The sequence below is a fragment of the Coenobita brevimanus genome, chromosome 99, assembly GCF_032717465.1.
Source record: "Coenobita brevimanus isolate Jiangsu-jjx chromosome 99, ASM3271746v2, whole genome shotgun sequence".
NCBI lineage: Eukaryota > Metazoa > Arthropoda > Malacostraca > Decapoda > Coenobitidae > Coenobita > Coenobita brevimanus.
Window position 1 is genome coordinate 7,572,558 of NC_137052.1, and position 24,475 is coordinate 7,597,032.

At 43.2% G+C, this 24,475-nt stretch overlaps 1 protein-coding gene and 1 long non-coding RNA gene across 2 annotated transcripts in view; one reads left to right on the forward strand and one right to left on the reverse strand.

The window, feature by feature from the left end:
* LOC145414369 (uncharacterized) overlaps nucleotides 1-24,475 on the forward strand; it is a 471,209-nt gene that overhangs the window by 175,531 nt on the left and 271,203 nt on the right. The window lies entirely within an intron of this gene.
* Nucleotides 10,162-24,475, reverse strand: part of LOC145414420 (uncharacterized) — a 45,004-nt gene continuing 30,690 nt past the window's right edge. The window contains exon 4 of the mRNA XM_080283955.1: nucleotides 10,162-10,442. Coding sequence (XP_080140081.1) covers nucleotides 10,348-10,442 — 95 coding nt within the window. The 3' untranslated portion in view covers nucleotides 10,162-10,347. The remainder of the gene's footprint in view (nucleotides 10,443-24,475) is intronic.

The following is a 24,475-nucleotide window of genomic DNA, read 5'->3' on the forward strand; positions in this document are numbered from 1 at the left end:
GTGAGCATGGTAGGTGCCCCAAGCAGGTGATGGTGGTCTTGAGAGTGGGTGTGGATGGTGAGTTGGGCGTGCGGCGTTGTGTTGCTGGGTCGGTGTGGGCTGTAGGTGTTGTGGCGGCATGCTGGGGCAGTGGTGTGACTGCAGGTTCAGTGGAGGCAGCGGGGGTGGAAGGTGAGGAAGGGCGGGTGTGGGGGAAGTGACCTGAGATGGTAGGTGAGGAGGTTGGGAACGGGGTGGTAGGCAGAGGGTGTGGAGAGGGCAGTTGTGAGGGTGTGGGTGAGGAGCCGGGAGTACCGGTGTCAGTTGGCCTTCAGGTGAGGTGTGATGCAGTGTGGTGGACGGCGGGGTGGGGGACGATGGGGAGGGGGAGGCATGTGGAGAATGTGAGGGTGAGATGTAGCTGTCATAAGAGTCAGAGGGAGGGTTGGCGGCGGCGGGGAAGGCAGAGTTGGGGTTGGGGAGGTGGTATTGTATCTTGCGGGCGGGGGTGGAAGGTGGCCAGAGCGGGTGATGGAAGGTTTTAGGGTGGGAGTGGGTGGTGAGGTGAGTGCGCGGCCCTTTGGTGCTGTAGCCGTGTGTGGCGTTGCGGTGGAGGTGGTGTGCCAGGATGGGGTAGTTTTAGGCAGCGCTCCGATGGTGGGCGTGGGCGAGGCGGTGGGGCTTGAGGTGGGTGGTGTGTGGGGGTGTGAGGATGCTCTGGCACTGGAGGTCGGCAGTGGTGGTGAGGTGGCAGGTGAGGTGGCTTGAGGTGTGGGTGGTGAGGAGGGAGTGCAGTCATGTGGTGCCATTCTGGTGTTTGGTGGTGGGGTGGTTTGGGCGGTGGCAGGGTTCTGTGCTTGTGGTGTGGGATGGGCAGTAGGTGCAAAGCCAGGGGATTGTGGGGGTGTGAGGGTGGTGGCAGGCGGTGTGCATTGGTGGAACCGTGGTGGCTTGGTTGGAGGTGGTTGTATTGGTGGCGGTGGTGGGGTGGGAGAGGCTGAGGAGTGGAGTGTGGCGGGTGGTGTGTGTTGTCGGAGGCAAGGTAAGGCGGGGTGAGGTGTGGGCAGTGAAGGAGCCGGTGGTGTGGGGCAGGTGCTGCCTCGCGGTGTTGTCTGGCTGTTCGGTGATGGGGCAGTGTAGGTGGCGACAGGGGGCTGAGCTCGTGATGGAGTGGTGGGTATGAGGTGCGGGGTGTGGTGGATGGTGAAGCATCTGGTGAAGTTATTGGGGATAAGCTGGGGGTCCGTGGGGATGGTGAGGTTGAGGGTGGGGTAGGGGAGGTGAACAAGAAAGAGGGGGTGGGTGAGGGTGGGTCAGAGAAAGAAGAGGGTAAAAGACAAGAGGTAGAGTGAGGAGAGTGAAAGGAAACGTGCTGTTTCCTCGTCATAGACTGGGGGGGGGATGTAAGGTGGCCCCTTCTAGGATACAGGGGTGTGGGGGTGGTGGTGGGCACCTTCTGTGCTTTTTATTCCTGTTTCTGTTTCCCCTAAGCTAGGGTCAGTTGGCGTAGGCACCCTCGGGTTGTCCTGCTATGTCAGGCAGCTTTGAGCTGCTTGCAGATGTTATTAATAGGGCATCCATGGCTGCAAGCAGAAAATTCCCACGGGTCAATTGCGATGATGCCCGTGGGAAACTGATCGACTGCGCCAATGTGTTGAGGGGTGGAGTGGATGGCTAGAAGGCGCCTCGTTACTTGGATATCTTTCTCCAGGTCTCCTGTAGGGTCATGTATGATAAAATGTCCTTTGATGAAACTGGGGAGGATCCTGATAAGTGTGTGAAACATGAGTTGTTCCCGGGTTTCGTCATCTGCCTCCGGGTAGGCGGTGGTGACCAGACGCCTTGCCTGGATTAAAGTATCATCTAAGTTGCCATCGAAAGTTAAACTATCCACTTGGGATTGCGCAACCACTTTACCTAGTGATGGGGTGATGGTTTGGATCACGAGTTTCATGTAATTCTCTCAGGTGAGCCCCGGGACGATCTTGGGTACTATATTAGCTGCCGCTTTGCCCAGTAGTGGGAGTGTGACTGCAACTTTCTGCTTATCATCCTAAGTTCGACCCCGAACAATATGATGTTCACACATACCTGGCAATTATTAAACCTTTGCTAGATATCGATTTTGCCTCGAAATCGATATCTAGTAAAGGTTTAATAATTGCCAGGTATGTGTGAACATCATACTGTTCAGGGTCGAACTTAGGTAATTGCCCAGGCATTTTGGTTGCAATTTTTCCAGTATTTCCTGATTACCTCTCTCGTATACCCGGATCAAGAACCACCGCTGTCCACCAGTGTAATCCTAGGTGTTTTAAGGGTCGGCTTCCTTTTCCTCAAACGCCTAGTGCATAGCTGGGCTCTCTTTCTAGACCGGATCTTAGACAAATAGGAGAGAGGCAGGACACAAAAACCCAAGGCAACAACCTTACACGTGTATTACTAAGTCGTACAGTGGAACGAGTAGATGTCACAAATACAGATACACTGGATCATTACGAATCTTACATCTAGATTTGGGTTATCAGTATCACGCAGGATACGGCTTGAGTCAAAAATGGATAGCTCTTGGACAGAGGTTTATACACTATCAGCTATAGGAATCTGAAAGTTAATGTAAACAAAAGTAAAGTTATGGTGTTTGAGAGGAATGAAGTCACAGAGTGTGCACTGAGGTTGGATGGTGAGGATATGGAGAATGTGAGTGCATTCAAGTACTTGGGTAGTGTGATGAGTAAGGATGGAACTTTGGGAGATGAAGTGCGTGAAAGGGTACAGCAGGGAAGGAAGGTTGTTGGTACACTGAAATCAGTGATGAGAAATAGGGAGGTGAGTATGGAAGTTAAGAAGTCACTGCATGATAGTATTGTGATCCCTACCCTGATGTATGGAAGCGAGGCATGAACTTTGCAAGAGGGGAACAAGTCAAGAGTGAGAGCAGTGGAAATGAGTTACTTAAGAGGAGCATGTGGAGTTACGTGGAGGGACAGGTTGATGAATGAAGAAGTGAAGGAACGCTGTGGGGTGGATGTGGATGTGGTTGAGATTAGGAGAAATACACTGAGGTGGTTTGGACATGTGAAGAGAATGGAGAATGAAAGACTGACTAAGAGGGTGTATGTAGGTGAGGTGGAGGGAGGGAGAGGGAGAGGTAGACCGAGGATGAGGTGGAGGGATGGAGTTGAGATGTATATGAGGGAGGGGGGGGTGAGTTGGGGGGAGGGTAGTCAAATGGTGGGTGACAGAGCGACTTGGAGGCGTTTTGTCTGCGGCCACCCTTTGCGGGATTAGGGCGTCGGGCTATAGATAGATAGATAGTCCAAACTCTATATATTCGGGGGGTGGCTAGCACTATTTCACTGTTGGTAAGTGTTGCTTCGGCACTAGGGTCTGGGTACAGTTTCAGAAATAGGAAGTGTGATCAGATGGTAACATAATCACTATAATGGACCTGTATCTCACTGGCAGGTCGTGTTCACTGTTGTACTGTCACTTTCACTCACCCCACCACTTTGATATTAACCCGCCCCATCCCGTCGACGTATGGGTACGTTGCAACGATTTGCATTTGCCAGTCCCGGCGACGTACCAGTACGTCGTGCAATTGCAAGGTCGCTAATTTGCACAATTTTCAATTTTCGCACGTGATTTTTCGTATGTATACACGGGACACCTTCCTCTATTCCTGTACAAGATACCAAGCTGGGACAATGCCTTACACTGCATAACCTCCCCCCTCCCCCCCTCACGACATTGTCTTGGCAAAGGACCTGTTACCAGTGACCTGGCTAGTAAAGTTATTCAGGGCCAGAGTGATTCCCCAATCGATGACAATGTGGAGGACAATGTTTACATAGCATTAGAAGAAGAATCAGCCAGAAATAATGATCAGGTAGTGTGGCAAAAATAGGTCAGGTATGGTGATTAGTTAGTGAGTGAAACAATGCTTATAATGCTTATATTACTGCTTGAAAACCAATATACTGTCATACTACATATTTATGGTGAGTGTAGCCTATACACTGTATATACACTGTATATGGCTAGTGAGGGAGTGATCGCCCTCTACCTACACAGATCAAAAGCCCTCGGGAGCAGGGGGGTGGTTGCTTTCTCAGGCAGAGGAACTCCTTGAGAGTGAAATGGCTGGGAAGCATGCCGGCACGTGACTGGCTACAGCATAGCTGGGTCTTTCGGGTGTGGGCAATCAGGCAAGTTAGCTGTCTACTGCGACTGCAACACAATGGCGAGGTGTTCAGGAAGTTAGCCAAAGAAACCTTGATGGACTCTGAAAGAACAATAATGGCCCCCAGTCCCGTGCAGCCCTTAAATGGGCAGGGGGTGCTAAGAATCTCACGGTTGCCTCAATTACAATCTAATTCCTTTGTCAATGCAAAAAATACAATTAAAATTGGTAACTGGAATGTGAGAACGCTAAATCATGACGGTAAAATTGATGAGTTAGTGAAGGTTTTTCAAAATTACGGACTTGATATTTGTGCTCTGACAGAAACTAGATTAACAGGAGTCGATAAGTTGGATTTGGAGGATGGTATACGTTTATTGATATCTGGTCGACAGGACGGAATGCCTTATCAGGGAGTAGGATTGTTGCTGGGTTGTAAAGCAAATAAGGCTTTATGTGAGTGGGATCCTATAGATGAGCGATTGCTATATGCACGGTTTAAATCAAATCATGGCAACATCAGTCTGTTTGTGTGTTATGCACCTACTAATGATGCACTCGATGAAAGGAAAGACACATTTTATGAAAAGTTGCAAGAAGGAGTAGGAAGGGTACCTAGACATGATGTTTTGATCTGCGTTGGAGACTTTAATGCAGTAATGGGCTGTTCAAATGAGGGATTTGAGGCATGTATGGGTAAGATGGGAGTTGGTAGTAGGATGAGTGAAAACGGAGTGAGGTTTGGAAGCTTCTGTCTAGCAAATGACTTAGTCATCGGGGGCACACTCTTTCAGCATTGCAATATACACAAGACAACTTGGGTGTCGCCGTGTGGAAAATATAAAAATCAGATTGATCACATCGCTATCAGTAGGAGGCATAGAAGTTCTCTGCTAGATGTTCATGTTAAACGGGGAGCGGATATTGGTAGTGACCATCAACTCAGCATTGCAAAAATAAGGTTTAAACTTAAAAATCAGAAGAAGGAAAAATCTGGTGTTGGTAGATACGATATTGTTAAGCTTAGAAGGGAAGGAGAAGAAAAGGAGGAATTCAGATTAGAATGCAGAAATAGGTTTTTGGTGTTGGAAACGTTGGAAGAGGGGGAGAGAAGTGTAGATGAGATGTGGGTGGTTGTGAACAAAGTTTTGCATGAGACTGCTGAATGTACGATTGGAAGGAGACATAGATTCAGGAGAAAGAAATGGATATCAGAGGAAACGTGGGATATGATAAAAAAGAGAGGTGAGGCTAAATTGAGGAGTGAGATGCAATGCGTTGATGAACGAGAGATTGAATTAGCAAGAGCTGCGTACTGGAGTTTGAATTTAGAAGTAAGAAGGTTAGCTAGGAGAGATAAAAGAAGATGTGTGGATGAAAAGGTTGCAGAGACTGAAATCCTAATAAACAAAAATGATGGACAGAGTCAAAGAATAGCATATGAATCGATTAGAGAACTGAGTGGTAATGCAGGTAAACGCAAGGAAATACCAATTAGAGACAGAGAAGGAAATTTATTGACCAAAGATGGAGATATTAAAAATAGATGGAAAGAGCATTTTGAGACAGTTCTTAATAGACCAATACCACCAGAAGAGGATATACCGTCTGCTCAGGAAGATTTAAATATAGAAACAGGAGAGTTGAGGCTTGCAGAAGTGGAGAAAGCAGTAAAACAGTTAAAGAATAATAAGGCACCAGGGGAGGATGGTTTATTTCCGGAAATGTTTAAAGTGGAGGGGGATAGATTAATAATGATCTTGACCAAGCTATTCAATAAGATATGGGTGACGGGGTTACTACCATCAGTTTGGAAGAATGGTGTAATTGTTAAAGTTCCGAAGAAGGGAGACCTGAGTGAATGTGGTAATTGGAGGGGAATCTCTTTGTCACCGATAGCTTTGAAAGTTTTCTGTAGAGTGTTGTTAAATAGGTTGGAGCCGGTGGTTGAGGGTATTCTGAGGGATGAACAGGCTGGTTTTAGAAAGGGACGTGGTTGCAATGATCAGATCTTTATAGTTAGGCATTTGATGCAGCAAGTTAATGAAATAAGAGTACCGTTACGTCTTTGTTTTGTTGATTTTGAAAAGGCTTTTGATAGTGTTTCGAGAGAGTCTATGGGGAAGATCATGAGACATTATGGAATACCAGAGGAGTTTGTGAGGGTCATTATGAACATGCATGAGGACACATTTTGTAAAGTGATGGTTGATGGTTGTCTGAGTGATTCGTTTGAAGTCAAGTCCGGAGTAATTCAAGGTGGTGTTCTATCGCCTTTACTATTTATATTGGTCATTGATTACATTATGAAACGTGTTGGAACAGAAACCGGTGCAGGTATACTTTGGGGAGATAACAGGAAACTTTTGGATTTAGATTATGCAGATGATATAGTTTTGATTTGTGATGGGCCAGAAGAGATGCAGAGAGTGTTGGACTGTTTGGTGAGTGAAGGTCGCAAGGTGGGTTTGGTTATTAATTGTGGAAAAACTGAAATAATCAATATGAATATGGAAAATGCGCAGGAATGTGTAATTGGAGGTATGGTTGTAAAGCAAGTTGATAGGTTTAAATATTTAGGTACTTATTTAGCCAAGGATGGTTCTTTGAACCTTGAATTCGAGGAAAGGTTAAAGAAGGCTAATCAGGCAATGGGAATGCTTAAAAATATTTGGAATAATAACAATTTCTCTGTGCATACAAAAATCAAACTTTATAAGGTAATGGTTAGGAGTATCTTAATTTATGGACACGAGTCTTGGTACAGCACAGTGACTATGGAAAATAAATTCTTGGTGTTTGAAAATAAAGCACTTAGAAGAATATTAGGAGTTAAGTGGTGGGAAAGGATACCAAATAGTAGAATTAGAGAAATAACGGGAGTGCAGCCGATCGATGAATATGTTAGATTCTCACGATGGAAGTGGCTAGGACATGTGTATAGGAGACAGGGAATAGTACGAGGTACACCAGGGTGGGTGGCACTTGGTAGGAGAGGTAGAGGAAGGCCAAAAGAGACGTGGGTGAGGACAATGAGACGGGAAGCTGGAGATGAGTGTTGGGGAGATCTTGAGGAGTTAGCACAAGATAGGATGTGGTGGTGTGAGTTCATCGAGGCCCTATGCATCCCCGAGGGTGCCACAGGAAATGATTGATTGATTGACATATACATTCGTACCAAGTAAATAAACAAATACCGTTTATGAGTGGATAAAATAGTTACCCTCCCATAGAACTCGTTTTCTTTGGTGCCAGCTCGTTAGAAAACCCACTCAGGTAAGGAGGAACTCCTACCTGGATTGGGCACTTTAAACCTCAGGTGAGCGATTTCTCTATGAATTTTCGATGTTTCTCACCAAAAGCGAAGGTTTTAGCCAAAAAAAAAAAAAATCAAAAATACCTCGGGACTGGGGGATGTCGGAGGTGCGGAAAACCTCGGGACGTGACGGGTTAAACTGGTGTTTTCTTACAAACTTCCGGTTATGAGTTAATTCACTGCTCTGCCTTTATATCACTGAGTCACAGGCGATGTGCTATCACTGTCACTTCTTTCGGATCTGGGTGTCGTTGCGGTCAGGTACCGGGGCAGCGGAGGTGTCACAGCCTCATTACTGACTGTTTCCGCCCTGGGCCTCTACATCCAGAGGCCACGGGATCACGCGCAAGGGCGTCCTTTCTCGTCCGGGGCTGAGGGTGGCGAAGAGCCCCGTGCTTTCAGGGTTGCCGGCTGGAATCTGACCCTCAGGGCTGGGGCTGAACAACTGCCTGAACTTCTCGCTTAGGTGCCTGATGGAGGATGAAGATCTTTTTCGTCGGGATGTGGGGAGATTCCACCCGGGGGTCCTGGGGGCGGTCTGGGGTTCCCGAGGGCTACAGTCCCCTGTGCTTGTCGGCGCCGTCAGGGCGGGGCTGTGGCACCAGCCTAATTCAGGGTCGGTCAGGTGGGTCCTCTCCAGAGCTGGTTGCAGGGAGAAGAGGCCAGGGGAAGTCAAGGGGCCTCTCCAGTACTCCTCTAGGCTGTGGACTTCCTCTGAGTCGTGGGTGGGAGGACAGGAGTCAGCTCCTGATGGAGGAGTGGCTACAGGCCGTCTCCTACCGTAGGGCCTGGCTACTGGACGTGGCCTTCTAGGGGCACGGCTACTGAGTGTCGCTAAGGCCCGGCTACTTGCCGTGGCCTGGGGAGGGAAGCAGCTACCAGCAGACCCAAGCGCATCTTCAGAGAGGCTACAGGCCATCTGCTGACGAAGGCGTGAGTGGCTGCAGGCCGTTTCATGATTTTCCTCAGAGCAGCTGCAGGCCGTCTCCTTCCAGAGGGTTGAGCAGCTACAGGCCGTCTCGGGAAAGGCACCTTCAGAGCAGCTACAGGCCGTCTCCTGATGAAGGCAGAAGCAGCTGCAGAACGTCTCCTTATTTCCCTCAGAGCGGCTGGAGGCCATCTCCTTCAGGAGGGTTGAGCAGCTATCGGCCATCTCAGGGGTGCTGGAAGGAGCTGGAGAAACAGCTCCACCCTGATGTTGTCAAGGGTCGGGTCGCCCGCAAGGTAGTTGCGATTTCCTGCTATGGTGGTAGCGGGCGTGTTGCGGGTCATAGGGGCGCGCGGCCAGGAGGGACTTACGTCCCTCTCGCACGGAGCTGGACTGCGTGCTGTCTATCTCTCCCTGGGCTCGTTCTGGGGTTGTTTTGTTGTTTCTTGAGCCCAAATCAGGCATTTTAGTTATACAATCCTCAGTGAAGGAAGGGACAGTCACAGAAGCTGCAGAGCCCATGGGATGGGCCTTACACTATGTTGGACCGCGTATCAGACGTAACGCATTGGATTCAGGGAGGCAAGAAGTCTTGCCCAAAGGTTGTACTCGTGAACTGTCTGCGGCAGTATCACGGGCCAGGACAGTACAGCTGGGACGTCTCCGAGGAATCAAGGTCTCCTGCATGCGAGGATGTTGAGGAGGACCAAGAAGCTGAAGTGCAAGAGGATGGTGACAGTTTCTCGAGGGAAGAAGTGAATCAGGAAGAGGACCAAGACCTTCCTGGAGGAGTGGACTGCGTGGATGAGCAAGGACGTTGTCGGAAGCGGCATAGAAGAAGACCTGATAAGTTAAAGGATTATCTTGTGTATAGTTAGATGTTCCATTAGGACTGAGGTTTATGTTTGTATATATTGTGTAGTTTTGTTGGGATGACCAAGGACTATGGAGGGGGTAGTGTTAAGAAGCGAGATTTGCCAGTTAGGTAGTCGAGGAGCTTCTCGACATTTCCTGTTGTTTATCGTAGCTTCGGTACGAGTTAGTGTGGCCAGTTTGCCTGCTGTTTGTGAGCATAGTTATTTTGTAAGTTATGCATTAATTTTTGTGTTCTTTTTGTCTATAATGTTTTATTTATGTGATAGTTAAACTGTGTAGTTTGATTTGGGTCTGTATGCTAAATAATTTAGTGTTATGTAATGTAAGAAAGCTTTTGCATATACTGGATATCTTCGAGTTGGCAACTGTTGTTCTCGTAAAATGTAGATAATTCTAGAACAATGCAAGCTTATATAAGGGTAGGGAAAAGACTAGTTGAAGTTCAGTTGGTTTTCAGTTCAGTTTGGGTGTAGTACAGTGTCACTGTCGGTGAAGTTTGTTCTTGTGAAAACAGTGAAGTGTTACTGAAGTTTGTATAACATCGGTACTTGTGAAAGTAGTGAAGTGTCGTCAGGCATTAAGTGTAACTACATTTAGTAAAGTTTGTATAGTTCCAGTGCTTGTGAGAATAGTGAAATGACGTTGGAAAGCATTAAGTGTAATTATTTGGAAAATAAAGACAGTGAACTCAGGAAGCCAGTGTTTATTTACAACGCCCCAGCTGATTCTGTGTACTGTACACCTAAAGGCTGATCATAGGAAGAATGACTCATTGGGGAACGTCCTTTCCAATACTGTACTACTGCTGATGGAGCCTGTGGCAGTGTGGGACGGGGATGTAACACATGCTAATTCAAGTTTTCATTGGCAGCTGATGGAAGAGCAGCCTCGGTAACAACAGTGGTGCAAGGGAAGGAACCATTTCTTCTGCCACCGTTTGAGTGTCAGCTACACTCACTGATGGCAGGCAGTGTTCCTCCACCACCAACACCAACACCACCACTCCCACCACCACCACCACCCCCACTCCCATCTTAGCCAACAAACCAGCTGTTGCCTCTTCTAACAAAAGGAAGACACAGAGGTCATTACAGTTTGATGAAACCTCCCAAGCTGTGGCAGCCAAGAGGATGAAGGCAGAGGAGCAACAGCAGCACCTGTGGGAGAAAAGGCTACAGATGTTGGATAGTCACAAAGAAGAGACAGATGCTAGGAGACGTGAAGCTGAACCTCTTTTGAAAGCAGCAGAGGTAAAATACGAATAAGGAAAAGTGAACCAGAAAGCAGCTGAAATGAGACTATTATTAGTTTAAAGACAAATAGAAATTGCTAACCTTGACCTAGAAATGGCCAGAATGAAATTGACACATAGTTCTTATCCTTATACAGGCATTTATTTCCATAAGATGTTATACTAAAAAGTACAGTACAGTACTTTACTAGATATTACAGTAAAGGAAACATGTTATAAATAATGTACCATATAATGTGTAATGTATAATTTTCCTTACATACTCTGATTTATATCTGACGATATACAATATTTGTATTTTATTTGTACTTGCATTTTTATGTACTGTACTCAAATTAGCATATTTGCATTAGGTTACTAGGATCACATCATAATCATCACCCAGACCTCCTTTCCCACCCTAGGGTGGGGTGAGGTAGGATCCAAAGAGCTAGAAAAAAAAAAAAAAAACTTGATGGACATGACACTAGCAGAGTTAGCCCAATTGAATGGGCCACATTCCAATTCAACCTCACGGAATCCTCAGTCACCTTCTCTCTCAACAACCATTGCTTCACACTTGTCATTTATTTTCAAAGCACGACACTCACGGACATATACAACACGATGCACCAGTCTCCCGAACTCTTGTCCGTTGTTAATAAGCAACAGTGCATTGGCAGCATACATCAGGTTTAAGATATCCCATCTTTAACCACACAGTAATTTATCAAAGCCTACACACTCTCCATTACTCATGATTTTACCTCTTTTATAACCCCATCCATATCCATTATATACTGAACCAACTCGGGGACATCACAAAACCTTGTCTCACACCAACCATTCACTTAGTTAATGACCTACCCTTATACATGATTCACTACCATTGTAAAAGTTCCTAACAGCACTCAGCAGCTTATCCTCTACACCATACATACACAGAACCTTCCATAATCCCTCTCTGTTTAGCTTATTTGTTTACCATATCATATAGAGGTATACCTATAATCACCCTCTCTCCTCTCTTCACCAATATTTCAGCCATTATTATCTATCACTTCCCCACTGCACAACATATCATTTTGTCTTGCTTAAACTCCCTCCAAAACCATGTCTTACATTTCCTCCACTTTGCACTCAGATTTCTTTTGGACTCCTCATTCACTCTATCCTTTCTCTTATCACTCTTTTCCAGATTTTTATTTAACTCTTCCGTCTCTCAACTTTTTATCAACTTCTTTTTTTTTGTACAACAGCTTCTTTCGCCTGTTCATTCCAGTTTGGCACACTTGACCCTTTGGCAACTGTTATCATAAGGTGATAAATGTGACAATATTTTCATTTACCTATATGATTTGTCCATGTGGATGAGGATGGTGTGATGAAAGATGAAAGCTCCAGTGAAAAAAGTTGGATGATAAAGGCACTTTTTTTTTTTTTTTTTTTTGTATTTCTTATGGAACTTAAACCAGTCATGCAATTATTAATAGTAAATACAGCAATGTGAAGGTAAATGTGGTTAAGAGTAAAGTGCTGATATGTAAAGGAACTGGAACTTGAAACACGGTACTTGTGTAAATGCACTGAAGGAAAGTTCTCTCTCTCTCTCTCTCTCTCTCTCTGTATATATATATATATATATATATATATATATATATATATATATATATATATATATATATATATATATATATATATATATATACTATTTATGCAATGCTTCCAGCTAGCCAAGCATTCGCAAAGGTTACTGGAATGACTCAATAATTAATGAAGAACTACCGCCAGGGCAAAACAAGGCTATAAGACACAAAGGTAGCAGGTAGTATGTGGGATAATCACATTAAATGCAGAAACTGAAGAGCAGAATGAAAAGCAATACTGGAACGGATACTGAGAGCATTTGGAAAACATTAATACAATGACCATCAACTTTTTTCTGGTACAAGGGCCAAATTATAACTGTGAAGAAGGTGGTAATATTTTGGAAGTCAAGAGACTCATGAGCTGCAAAAATATGTAATGAAAGTGCATGTGTATATACATATATAACTATATTAATAGGATATTTACTGTTGTTGTTTCTATTGTAGGACATGGTTTCGTCTAAAATATTTGGCACATCAGATACAAAAAATCTCCATTACAAAAAATTAAGGTAATTAACAGGGTAGGCTACAAATGAAGTGAAAGAGAGAGATTGTCCAGGTGCTTGAGGGTGCAAAAGTAGATGTATGTAGATTAACTGAAACTAAATGGCAAGGTGAGACTGTGAGAGAATGGGACCATGGATGAGGTATATGAGTGGCAGTGGGTGAGAATAAGAGGGCAAAAGAAGGAGTGTGTATTGCTGTGTGCAAGAGATGGAAGGAGAATATTAGAAAGTATGGATCAGTTGGCCCAATGATTGCGTGTGTAAGACTTAAAGTCGGACTACAAATGTGGGCTATTGTGTATGTTTACGCCAACCCAAGATCGTGCAAGCAGAGCGAAAGAAGAGTTCAGGAGAAACGTGGAAGCATGCATGGAAAAGTTTGAAAGGAATGAGAGGGTACTTTTGTCTGGAGATATAAATGGAAAAGTAGGGAATGTGAAGGTGGATGGAGTAGTTGGTAAGAGGGATGTGCCTGCAGAGGTGGATGAGAATGGCAGTGGCCTAGTGGCATTTCATGCCTGGAGAGGGTTGGTGATAGCCAATAACCCCTTCAGACACAAAATGATCCTCAAGTATACACGGTGAGTGACGAGAAGGGTGGGTGGTGAACTGAATGAACAGAGGGCAATGATGGAGTATGTGTGTGTGGATGAGAGAATGAGAAAGTATGTAATGGATGCAAGAGCATATAGAGGTTGGGGGAGTGGACTTTCTGACCACCAGTTCGTGGTGGTGAAAGTCAAGGGCCAAATGAAAATGAGGACTAGAAGAAGGGAAGGACAAGAGGAAGTAGTTTATACAAGGAGGGTAGAAAGTTTACAAGAGGATGTAAAAAAGGCAGAATATAAGAGTGAAGTAAAGGAGCGATTGGGTAAATATGATTTGGAGCAGATGGAGGACATGGAAGGTATGTGCAAGATATTCACAGAGGTCTGTGAAGCATGTGAGGTGGTGTGTGGGGTGAAGAGAAGACGAAACGGGGTGCAAGGAACAGCATGATGGAAAGAAGAGGCGAAACAGGCTGTGGGACAAGAGAAGAAAGTATATAGTAAGTGAATGAGAAATTGGGGCGTGGAGGAAGGTGAGAGACGGATGAGAAAGATATATGTAGAGAGGAAGAGAGAGTTGAAAATATTAGGAAGAGAGAGTAAGAAGAGAGTGGATGAGGAATTAGGAAGATATTTGAGTGTAAATTGGAGAGAATGCAAGAAAATTTTCTGGAAAGAGGTAAAGAGAGTTAGAATAGGCATTAAAGACGTTAGGTGGGGAGTAAACGATAAAAATTGTAGATTGCTTTGGTGGTACTACTCTAAACAGGCGGCTAGGGTGGGGCACCAACCTCTGTACAGTGGTGCTATGTTTCCCAAACTCGCGATGTGAAACTGCTGTTATATATGTAAAAGGCATCACAAATAAGATAAACACATATGAATACAATGTTAACGTATGTATTATGATATATGAAAGACCATTAAACTTATTGCGCATGAAATATTTATACGGCAATACAGAAACGTGGCATAAATATTTTACAGAATTGCTAAAAAAAAAAAAAAAATGTACTCACCTATTGGCTTTTGCCGTAGTTCTGGGGTGGGTAATAATGTCACAATTATGATTATAAGATAATGTGCGGGAATATAACCAAAAATATGCCAATTTCTTAGTAAATAAAAAAATAGTACATTAAACCCTCGTGAGCGGCAACACACACAGACCCAGTCTGACCCGGCCAGGTCTTCCTCGTGTCACTTTCCTTTGTGTCCTTGACTCAGGATGGCAGCTCAACTAGCCCACTCCTCGCATCCACATAGTCAAGCTAAATATAATGTACAATATAATGTAAAAGAAAATACCCAAAATGTATCCTAAAATACCATAGATGAGAGAGACAGAGAGAGAAAGAGAGAGAAGGCTGGGAGAAAGCAGGCCAGGGGCAGTGTTGAGTGCATTGTCAAGCTGAGGGAGAGATGTAGAAAGGGAGGGAAGGAAGGAGAGAATGACTGAATGAAAACAAATGATGGCGCCACAACAGCAAGGTCATCTGGCGCCATATGTAAAACAATAATATTTTTAAATATAATTAGATATAATAAAAACAAAATAAAGAAATGAAAGTACAAGTTTATGACAGTCACTCATAAAAGAAACAAAATTCCCCAGGGTAACGCACATCCCCTATGGTGGTACCATTCATAACTGGTGGTTTGGGTGGGGCACCAACCTCTGTACAGTGTTGCCACTTTTTCCATACCCCCGATGCCTCTCTCTCTCTCTCCTGGGGGGAGATGTGCGTCACCCTTGGGAATTATGTTTCTTTTATGAGTGCTTTCATTTCTTTATTTTTGTTTTTATTATATCTAATTATATTTAAAAATGTTATTGTTTTACATATGGCACCAGATGACCTCACTATTGTGGCGCCATGATTTATTTTCATTCAATCACTCTCTCTCTCTTTCGTTCCCTCCCTTCCTCCATCTCTCACTCAGCTGCACTCAACACTGCCCCTGGTCTGCTATCCCCCCCTCCCTCCCTCTCTCTCTCTCTCTCTCTCTCTCTCTCTCTCTCTCTCGTCTGTGGTATTTTAGGATACATTTTGGTTATTTTCTTTTACGTTATAATGTACATATTGTAAATTTGACTTTATTTCCACGCCACCCAGGAGGTTAAAGTCTTGGCGCATCTTTTTTTAAGTGTCCCCAAACAGGCCTAGGATAGACGAAGCTCTGGCCAGGTGGGACTGGGTGTGTGTGAGTGTTGCCTCTCACGAGGGTTTAATGTAGTATTTTTTTTTTTACTAAGAAATTAACATATTTTTACTTATTTTCCTGCACATTATCTTATAAGCATAATTGTGACATTATTACCAACCCCAGAAATACGGTAACAGCCAATAAAAATGACTACTTTTTTTTAAGCAACACTGTAAAATATTTATGCCACGTTTCTGTATTGCCGTATAAATATTTTACGGATAACAAGTTTACTGTTCTTTCATATATTATAATACACACGTTACCATTATATTCTTATGTGTTTATCTTATTGTGATGCCCATTACATATATCAGAGCCGTTCACATAGCGGGGATGGAACACGTGGCAACACTGTACAGAGGTTCGTGCCCCACCTAAACCGCCACTTAAGAATGGTACCACCATAGCAGAGAGAGAGAGAGAGAGAGAGAGAGAGAGAGAGGCATTGCGGGTATGGAAAACGTGGCAACACTGTACAGAGGTTGGCGCCCCACCCTAGTCGCCAGTTTAGAGTAGTACCACCATAGTGGAGAAGGGACAAAAAGTGAGCATATGGAGAGGACACTTTAAGGAACTGTTGAACATAGAGAATGAAAGGAATGCACGTAGAAGTAGCTGGGGAATGGCTGGGAGAAGGAGAAATGAGAGAAGAGAGGAAGAAATCAGTAAGATGGAAGTTGTGGAAACAGTGAAGAAAATCAGAATGGGGAAAGCCCAAGAACTGATGGAGTGTGTGGTGAAATGCTGAAACATGGAGGAGAGATAGTAGTAGAATGGATGTGCAGATTTGCAGATTAGCCTGGGAGGAAGGTAGAGTCCCGGAGGATTGGAAGTCAGGTATAATTATTCCCCCGTACAAAGGAAAAGAGGAAAAAGAAGTGTGTGGTAATCAAAGGGTCATTTGTCTTCTTAGTGTATTAGGAAAAGCATATGGTAGCATAGTTACTGACGGAGTTACAGTAGGGAACTAACACATAAATTAATTGGGGAAGAATAGGGAGGCTTTAGGAAGGGAAGAGGTTGTGTAGATCAGATATTCATTCTTCTTTAGTAGAAAAGTTTCTAGAGGAGAAAGAAATTGTATGCGGCCTTCATGGATTTGGAGAAAGCATATGACAGGGTGAACGGAAAAGGACTGTGGAAAGTATTTGGAGTATATGGAACATACGAGAAGTTGTTCAATGCCGTGAAGAGTATGTATGAGGGTGCTATGGCTGCAGTGCATGTGGACAGTGAACTGAGTGAATTTTTCTATTTGAAGGTTGGATTAAAACAGGGATGTCATGTCTCCATGGTTGTTCAATCTGTATATGGATATGGTTATAAAAGAGGTACAAGGCAGGGCAGTGGATGTTGGAGCGGCCCTAATGAGAGAGGGCAGTGTGTAGAAACTCCCTCTACTGTTGTTTGCAGATGATAATGTGTTGTTAAATGAAGAAGAAGGGGAGCTGCAAGGCTTGGTGAATGAGTTTAGGAGAGTGCGTAAGAAACGGAATCTAAAGGTGAATGTAGGGGTGAGCGAAGTTATGGTCTTTGAAAGAAATGAAATCACTGAATGTACAGTGAGGTTGGATGAGGAGGAAATGGAAAATGCGAGTGCGTTTAAATTCTAGGTTAGTGTGATGAGTAAGGATGGAAGTGTAGAGGGTGAAGTGCTTGTAAGGGTACAGCAAGGAAGAAACGTTGCTGGTTCTTTGAAAGTAGTGATAAGAAACAGGGAAGTGAGCAAGGAAATGAAAAAGTTACTGCATGACAGTATTGTGACACCAACTCTGACGTATGCAACTGAAGCTTGGGCCTTGTTGGAGGGACAGAAGTCAAGAGTGAGAGCAGTGGAAATGAGTTACTTGAGAGAAGCATGTGGAGTCACATGGAGAGAGAGACTGACAAATGAGAAAGTGAAGGAGCGTTGTGGTGTGGATGAGTATGCGATAGAAAGCAATAGGAGAAACACACTGAGGTGGTTTGGCCATGTGCAAAGGACTGAGAGCGAGAGACTGACGAAAAGAGTGTATGTGAGTGAGGTGGAGAAGGAGAGAGGGAGGGGAGGGGCCAAGGATGAGATGGAGAGATGAAGTGGAGAGGTATATGAGAGACGGGGGTGTGAGCTGGGAGCAGTGCAGTGAAATGGCGGGGGATGGTGCGACATAGAGGCGATATGTTTGTGGCCATCCCTTATTGGATTACGGATAGATAGCTTAATTCAAATACTCTATTAACAACATTCATTGTTCAAAATATATTATGTCTTATTCTTACTAAATAACATAAATAAGAAAATTATCAGCTCAGCTTTATCTATCTATCTATTGCCAGACGCCATAATCCCGTAACGGGTGGCCACAAACAAATTGCCACTACGAAGCCCTGTCCCCTGCCATTTCACGGTCCCCCCCCCCACCAGGCTCACATACACCTCTCTCATATACCTCTCCACTCCATCCCTCTATCTCATCCTCGGCCTCCCCCTCCCTCTTCCCCTTCGCCACCTTACTCACATACACTCCTCGTTAGTCTCTCGCTCTCCATTCTTTCCACATGGCCAAAGCACCTCAACGTATTTCTCCTAAAGCTTTCTATCACATCCACGTCACACCACAACGCTCCTTCACTTCCTCATTTGCCAGTCTGTCTCTCCATGTAACCCACATGCTTCTCTCAGATAACTCATTTCCACTGCTCTCACTCTTGGCTTGTGTCCTTCCAACAATGTCCATGGTTCACTTCCATACGTTAGAGTTGATACTGTCATGCAGACACTTTTTTCCTTCCATGCTCACTTCCCTGTTGCCTATCACTGCTTTCAAAGAAGAGTTCAGTTTTATGTGACCAAATATTAACTAATTGAATTATGGCATGATGAACAGTAGTATAGCAGGGACTATCTTCGATAGTATTCTCTTATTATTTGTGGTGAGTGTAGCCTATACACTGTATATACACTGTATATGGCTAGTGCGGGAGTGATCGCCCTCTACCTACACAGATCAAAAGCCCTCGGGAGCAGGGGGGTGGTTGCTTTCTCAGGCAGAGGAACTCCTTGAGAGTGAAATGGCTGGGAAGCATGCCAGCACGTGACAGGCTACAGCATAGCTGGGTCTTTTGGGTGTGGGCAATCAGGCAAGTTAGCTGCCTTCTGCGACTGCAACACAATGGCGAGGTGTTCAGGAAGTTAGCCAAAGAAACCTTGATGGACTCTGAAAGAACAATAATGGCCCCCAGTCCCGTGCAGCCCTTAAATGGGCAGGGGGTGCTAAGAATCTCACGGTTGCCTCAATTACAATCTAATTCCTTTGTTAATGCAAAAAATACAATTAAAATTGGTAACTGGAATGTGAGAACGCTAAATCATGACGGTAAAATCGATGAGTTAGTGAAGGTTTTTCAAAATTACGGACTTGATATTTGTGCTCTGACAGAACTAGATTAACTGGAGTCGATAAGTTGGATTTGGAGGATGGTATACGTTTATTGATATCTGGCCGACAGGATGGAATGCATTATCAGGGAGTAGGATTGTTGCTGGGTTGTAAGTAAATAAGGCTTTATGTGAGTGGGATCGTATAGATGAGCGATTGTTATACGCACGGTTTAAATCAAATCATGGCAACATCAGTCTGTTTGTGTGTTATGCACCTACTAATGATGCACTCGATGAAAGGAAAGACACATTTTATGAAAAGTTGCAAGAAGGAGTAGGAAGGGTACCTAGACATGATGTTTTGATCTGCGTTGGAGACTTTAATGCAGTAATGGGCTGTTCAAATGAGGGATTTGAGGCATTTATGAGTAAGATGGGAGTTGGTAGCAGGATGAGTGAAAACGGAGTGAGGTTTGGAAGCTTCTGTATAGCAAATGACTTAGTCATCGGGGGCACACTCTTTCAGCATTGAAATATACACAAGACAACTTCGGTGTCGCCGTGTGGAAAATATAAAAATCAGATTGATCACATCGCTATCAGTAGGAGGCATAGAAGTTCTCTGCTAGATGTTCATGTTAAACGGGGAGCGGATATTGGTAGTGACCATCAACTCAGCATTGCAAAAATAAGGTTTAAACTTAAAAATCAGAAGAAGGAAAACTCTGGTGTTGGTAGATACGATATTTTAAGCTTAGAAGGGAAGGAGAAGAAAAGGAGGAATTCAGATTAGAATGCAGAAATAGGTTTTTGGTGTTGGAAACATTGGAAGAGGGGGAGAGAAGTGTAGATGAGATGTGGGAGGATGTGAACAAAGTTTTGCATGAGACTGCTGAATGTACGATTGGAAGGAGACATAGATTCAGAAGAAAGAAATGGATATCAGAGGAAACGTGGGATATGATAAAAAAGAGAGGTGAGGCTAAATTGAGGAGTGAGATGCAATGCGTTGATGAACGAGAGATTGAATTAGCAAGAGCTGCGTACTGGAGTTTGAATTCAGAAGTAAGAAGGTTAGCTAGGAGAGATAAAAGAAGATGTGTGGATGAAAAGGTTGCAGAGACTGAAATCTTAATAAACAAAAATGATGGACAGAGTCAAAGAATAGCATATGAATCGATTAGAGAACCGAGTGGTAATGCAGGTAAACGCAAGGAAATACCAGTTAGAGACAGGGAAGGAAATTTATTGACCAAAGATGGAGATATTAAAAATAGATGGAAAGAGCATTTTGAGACAGTTCTTAATAGACCAATACCACCAGAAGAGGATATACCGTCTGCTCAGGAAGATTTAAATATAGAAACAGGAGAGTTGAGGCTTGCAGAAGTGGAGAAAGCAGTAAAACAGTTAAAGAATAATAAGGCACCAGGGGAGGATGGTTTATTTCCGGAAATGTTTAAAGTGGAGGGGGATAGATTAATAATGATCTTGACCAAGCTATTCAATAAGATATGGGTGACGGGGTTACTACCATCAGTTTGGAAGAATGGTGTAATTGTTAAAGTTCCGAAGAAGGGAGACCTGAGTGAATGTGGTAATTGGAGGGGAATCTCTTTGTCACCGATAGCTTTGAAAGTTTTCAGTAGAGTGTTGTTAAATAGGTTGGAGCCGGTGGTTGAGGGTATTCTGAGGGATGAACAGGCTGGTTTTAAAAAGGGTCGTGGTTGCAATGATCAGATCTTTATAGTTAGGCATTTGATGCAGCAAGTTATTGAAATGAGAGTACCGTTAAGTCTTTGTTTTGTTGATTTTGAAAAGGCTTTTGATAGTGTTTCGAGAGAGACTATGGGGAAGATCATGTGACATATGGAATACCAGAGGAGTTTGTGAGGGTCATTATGAACATGCATGAGGACACATTTTGTAAAGTGATGGTTGATGGTTGTCTGAGTGATTCGTTTGAAGTCAAGTCCGGAGTAATTCAAGATGGTGTTGTATCACCTTTACTATTTATATTGGTCATTGATTACATTATGAAACGCGTTGGAACAGAAACCGGTGCAGGTATACTTTGAGGAGAGAACAGGAAACTTTTGGATTTAGATTATGCAGATGATATAGTTTTGATTTGTGATGGGCCAGAAGAGATGCAGAGAGTGTTAGACTGTTTGGCGAGTGAAGGTCGCAAGGTGGGTTTGGTTATTAATTGTGGAAAAACTGAAATAATCAATATGAATATGGAAAATGAGCAGGAATGTGTAATTGGAGGTATGGTTGTAAAGCAAGTTGATAGGTTTAAATATTTAGGTACTTATTTAGCCAAGGATGGTTCTTTGAACTTTGAATTCGAGGAAAGGTTAAAGAAGGCTAATCAGGCAATGGGAATGCTTAAAAATATTTGGAATAATAACAATTTTTCTGTGCATACAAAAATCAAACTTTATAAGGTAATGGTTAGGAGTATCTTAATTTATGGACACGAGTCTTGGTACAGCACAGTGACTTTGGAAAATAAATTCTTGGTGTTTGAAAACAAAGCACTTAGAAGAATATTAGGAGTTAAGTGGTGGGAAAGGATACCAAATAGTAGAATTAGAGAAATAACGGGAGTGCAGCCGGTCGATGAATATGTTAGATTCTCACGATGGAAGTGGCTAGGACATGTGTATAGGAGACAGGGAATAGTACAAGGTACACCAGGGTGGGTGGCACTTGGTAGGAGAGGTAGAGGAAGGCCAAAAGAGACGTGGGTGAGGACAATGAGACGGGAAGCTGGAGATGAGTGTTGGGGAGATCTTGAGGAGTTAGCACAAGATAGGATGTTGTGGTGTGAGTTCATCGAGGCCCTGTGCATCCCCGAGGGTGCCACAGGAAATGATTGATTGATTGATTACTCTTCCTTGCAGTGTTATATTAATTTCATTGAGTAATTTATGTCCATCATTCTCTGGATCAATTTCTCCAACCTCCGGCGTTACTTCTATTGGTAATACAGCCAGATTGTGGAGAACCATAGAATCAACGATTATTGCTTTTGTGGTGTCCAAATTTGTCCTGACTGGTAATGATAAGTACACAAACCTCTTTTTCAGAACACCAAATACTCTTTCAGTCGTGTTTCTAGTTTTGCTTTGGTTTAAGTTATATGCCTCATCCTGTCGGTTGTTTGGGTTGCCAACAGGTGTCAAAAGGTATTTCCTGGAGGGATACCCGCTATCCCCTAGGAGATGGCCTGGTAATAAGCCGTCTTAAAGCTCCTCACAAATCCTGCTCTTTTCAAATAATCTACTATCATGGACACTCCCAGGCCATCGTGAAACAACATTGTAAAACATCAAATCTGGCTCACAGATGGCCTGGATGAGAGAGAGAGAGAGAGAGAGAGAGAGAGAGAGAGAGAGAGAGAGAGAGAGAGAGAGAGAGAGAGAGAAACTTTCCTGCATCTGAAAACTTCTGAATTATCAACTGATGGCATCAATATTGGAATGTGGGTACAATCAATTGCACCTATTACTCCTGGCATCCTTACAATTTTGTAAAATTCATGAAGTGTTCTTTGAATATCATTGGCAGTAGGAAAGAGTATGTAGCGGCCACTCTTACTGGCAATTACTCTTAACACAGCTTTCAGGCACTGGCTGACTTTGATCTGGGAGATATCCTAGCAGTCACCATTGGACGGCTGGTGACCCCAGTTTCCATACAACGCACAGCTATCAATACCTGAAGGTGGGGGGGGAGGGGACAGGACGGTCAATTTTCGGTACTTCACATCACTCGATTTCGAAACAAAAAATATATCTTCTGGTCGATTTTAGTGTGATTTGAATGAATCTGAGCTTCATTTTTGTTGGAAATTAATCGTTTTGGAGATTAGGTCTGCCTAAGATAAAATATACCTATTTTGGGGTAGTTAAGGAAGCAGCCAGGTCGCCCGAGGCAATGTTTACCGTTGATCTCACCGACTGGCAGCGTTGATTACCAACCATCGCTCCAACTGGAGGCGTCAGTGTATCTCGTGTCAAAACAATGGGAAACTTAATGATTTAACCAAACCTAACCTATCCTAATCCAACCTTCCCTCAATTGCCTTTGACAGCCAGCTTTCAAATGTAAAAAATGCGTGTTAAGAGAGTTAAATATTATGGCCGGCTAGTGGCAGATATTGGCGGAGATCCGAGGTAATTAAATAGACCTATAGAATATTCACATTTTATATATATATATATATATATATATATATATATATATATATATATATATATATATATATATATATTACCACAAACAAATATATAGAAGACATTCAAATTAACGTGGTCTGCAACGTGGTTATGTCAGGATCGAGTGATGTGAATTGCCGAAAACTGACCGAAAGGACAACCTGTCTATCCATATACCTAGGCTGCTTCCCTCAAAGAAAGGGAGGTAGCCAAGACAGGACGACACACTCCCAATTCACCCATCCACATACACATATTTATTTGTATCTTAGCCCCAAAGGGAGAAGGACAACCTATAATGAAAGAAAATATCTAAACAAACCACCTCGCTCAGTTTATCTTGTATAGGGGTAAACATTATTTTACATATGAAATACAAGCAATACAACATGCCTATTATGTTCTGGCCCATTTGGCACCTACTGTACAACTAAAATGAAGATGCATTTCTAACAATAACTTTTTAACCCTTCGTGAGCCAATCGGGTCCCTGCGGACACCAGCATGTTTTTAAAATGTTGCCATTAAGCCATTTTATATTTTCACAACCTGGCCCCCATGTTTTTTATTGTAGATGGTTATTATATATGTTCCAAAAAATCTCACACCACTTAGGAGTAACATTGCAATAAATGTTAGAGGGGTCTGCTAGGACCCAATCTGGCCTTTCGTGTGACAATTTTTTTATATATATATTTTTCAGATACTTCAGATTATAAACATTAAGGACAATGTCAATACGAGTGTCAAAGTTTTATTCCTCAATAGCGGTGACTGAAGATGACCAAGAAAAAAATGATTCAGTCTGTGATTTATCTATATCCATCACTGATGATTATGAAGTGCTTGAACTATCAGACAGTGAAATTAGTGTGAGTAGTATTGAGTCTCGAGTGCTGATGATAATGGTACTGATAATGCAAGTGATGGTATAATACAGAAGATGCTGATAAAAAAAACAAAAAAAAAATCTTTGTATCAAATTTGAACATTATAAGGATAGTTTTATTTTATGATCATGCTAATTTACTTTCTACATGGACTTATTATGTTGAGAACATGTTCCAAGAATACTGACAATCAGACATTCAAAAAAGTGTAGGATCAGTACTTCCATACTCAAACTTTAATAAAATTCTGATAAAATGAAATAATTTTAAAATCATAATAAAAACAAAACTAAAACCAAAAGGGACACTTGGTGGGTTCGTTTCACGTGCCGTGTCTGGGGCAACATATGTACAAAGTTTAGTAGATATAACTTTAGGCATATGGCAGAAATCCACCAGTAAGTTTTGGGGTCCACCGGAACCCCCATTGGCCTTCTATGTAACTTGGCAACCCCTGGTCCATGAAGGGTTAATATCTCTCTTGTAATAGGAGTAAAATAAGAAATTACACACAGAAGTGTTCGAGCCACTGAAAATTTGCATAAGTTATGATGTAATTATTAGG